At 35.5% G+C, this 1,299-nt stretch overlaps 1 protein-coding gene across 1 annotated transcript in view; it reads right to left on the reverse strand.

Moving 5' to 3' along the window:
* LOC106941037 (interferon-induced protein 44-like) overlaps positions 1 to 1,087 on the reverse strand; it is an 11,903-nt gene extending 10,816 nt beyond the window's left edge. The window contains exons 1-4 of the mRNA XM_015023961.1: positions 927 to 1,087; positions 632 to 800; positions 124 to 224; positions 19 to 51 (exon numbers count right to left, since the gene is read on the reverse strand). Coding sequence (XP_014879447.1) covers positions 19 to 51; positions 124 to 224; positions 632 to 800; positions 927 to 1,007 — 384 coding nt within the window. The 5' untranslated portion in view covers positions 1,008 to 1,087. The remainder of the gene's footprint in view (positions 1 to 18; positions 52 to 123; positions 225 to 631; positions 801 to 926) is intronic.
* Between the last annotated feature and the right edge of the window lie 212 nt (positions 1,088 to 1,299).

The raw sequence follows: 1,299 nt of genomic DNA on the forward strand, positions 1-1,299 counted from the left end.
TGGGAGGATGCAGTTCACTGGGATCCCCAGGCTGGAGCTGAAGTCACCCATCTACATAAATAAAATAATTTATTTTGAATTAGTTTTTTTTTCCTGTTTAGAATAAATCTTTCTATAACTCACTTTTTTCTTTAAATGTTTGCTCTTGTAGACGTTTTTCAGATTTTTCTCTGTTTCCCCACAGGCTGTATCAACGTGGCTGAGAATCGCCATCTGAGGGATTCCTGTGGATACAGAGAGTTTTCTTTTTCTTGTATCTGAATGTTGTATCAGCAGTAAATATACTTTAACAAGTACATAACATTAATTATTCTCAGATGAGCTGGAGCAAGTTTTTGAAGTTCTAGCTACAACATAATGTAAAAAAGACTGAACTATAAAATGACACTAATGTTTTAGAGCTGAAGGCCTCTCACTTTGTTTTCTTTGTCATTTGTCATGATGGATAGTACAGCTTTTCTAAATATCATAAAATGTTTAGGAATGACAGAATGTTTCCTCTTTTTTTCTTAAATTTTTACACCTGCAACCTCTATGATTGTTGACATAAAATTTTAGTATTTTGCATTCTTGGGTTTACATTAACATTGCTTTATTGAACACAAGTTTATGGTATATTTTTGTTTCTTACCGAGCTCACTGGCTGCTTCTCTGATTTTCTTCATCTTCTGTAAAACAGGCTCCTTCATTTCTGATGCATTAGCGTCATAAATGCAGACCAGAACATGAACTCTGTCACTGATGGATGGAGAAGAGTTGTAACCATGATCACCATCAGAAAGAGAAGATACAGGATTGAACTGTGGAAATAATATGATATATATTCAGTACAATTGCTATGAACTTATATTTTCCACATAAAGCAAGATAATTATAATAGCTTTAGATGAAGGCATCTTTAAGAGCATAAAAGTATATATTTGTACCTTATAACCATCCATCACATGACCCTTCAATGCCAGTTTGATGTCTTCTTCCTTGACTCCAGTTTTTTCCTCCAGACCCATGACGTCATTAAACACAAAGGGATAAATGTTTTCTTTGCCTTCTTTCTTGATTTTATAGGTTTGATACTGAAAGACAAATAAAGATGACAAGGGTTGAGCTGTTTTTTATGTAAACAGCTGACATATAGCTGCTACAAATACATTTAACCTGTCATTCACGAGAGGACCCAAATTTGGGTCCTCTCGTGACAGGGGTGTCAAACTCCAGTCCTCAAGGGCCTCTGTCCTGCAACTTTTAGATGTGCCTCTGCTGCACCACACCTGAAAAGAATAATTAGGTCATTAGCAAGGC

This window comes from Poecilia latipinna, unplaced genomic scaffold (assembly GCF_001443285.1).
Source record: "Poecilia latipinna isolate Pla-1442-1.1 unplaced genomic scaffold, P_latipinna-1.0 Scaffold3470, whole genome shotgun sequence".
NCBI classification, from domain to species: domain Eukaryota; kingdom Metazoa; phylum Chordata; class Actinopteri; order Cyprinodontiformes; family Poeciliidae; genus Poecilia; species Poecilia latipinna.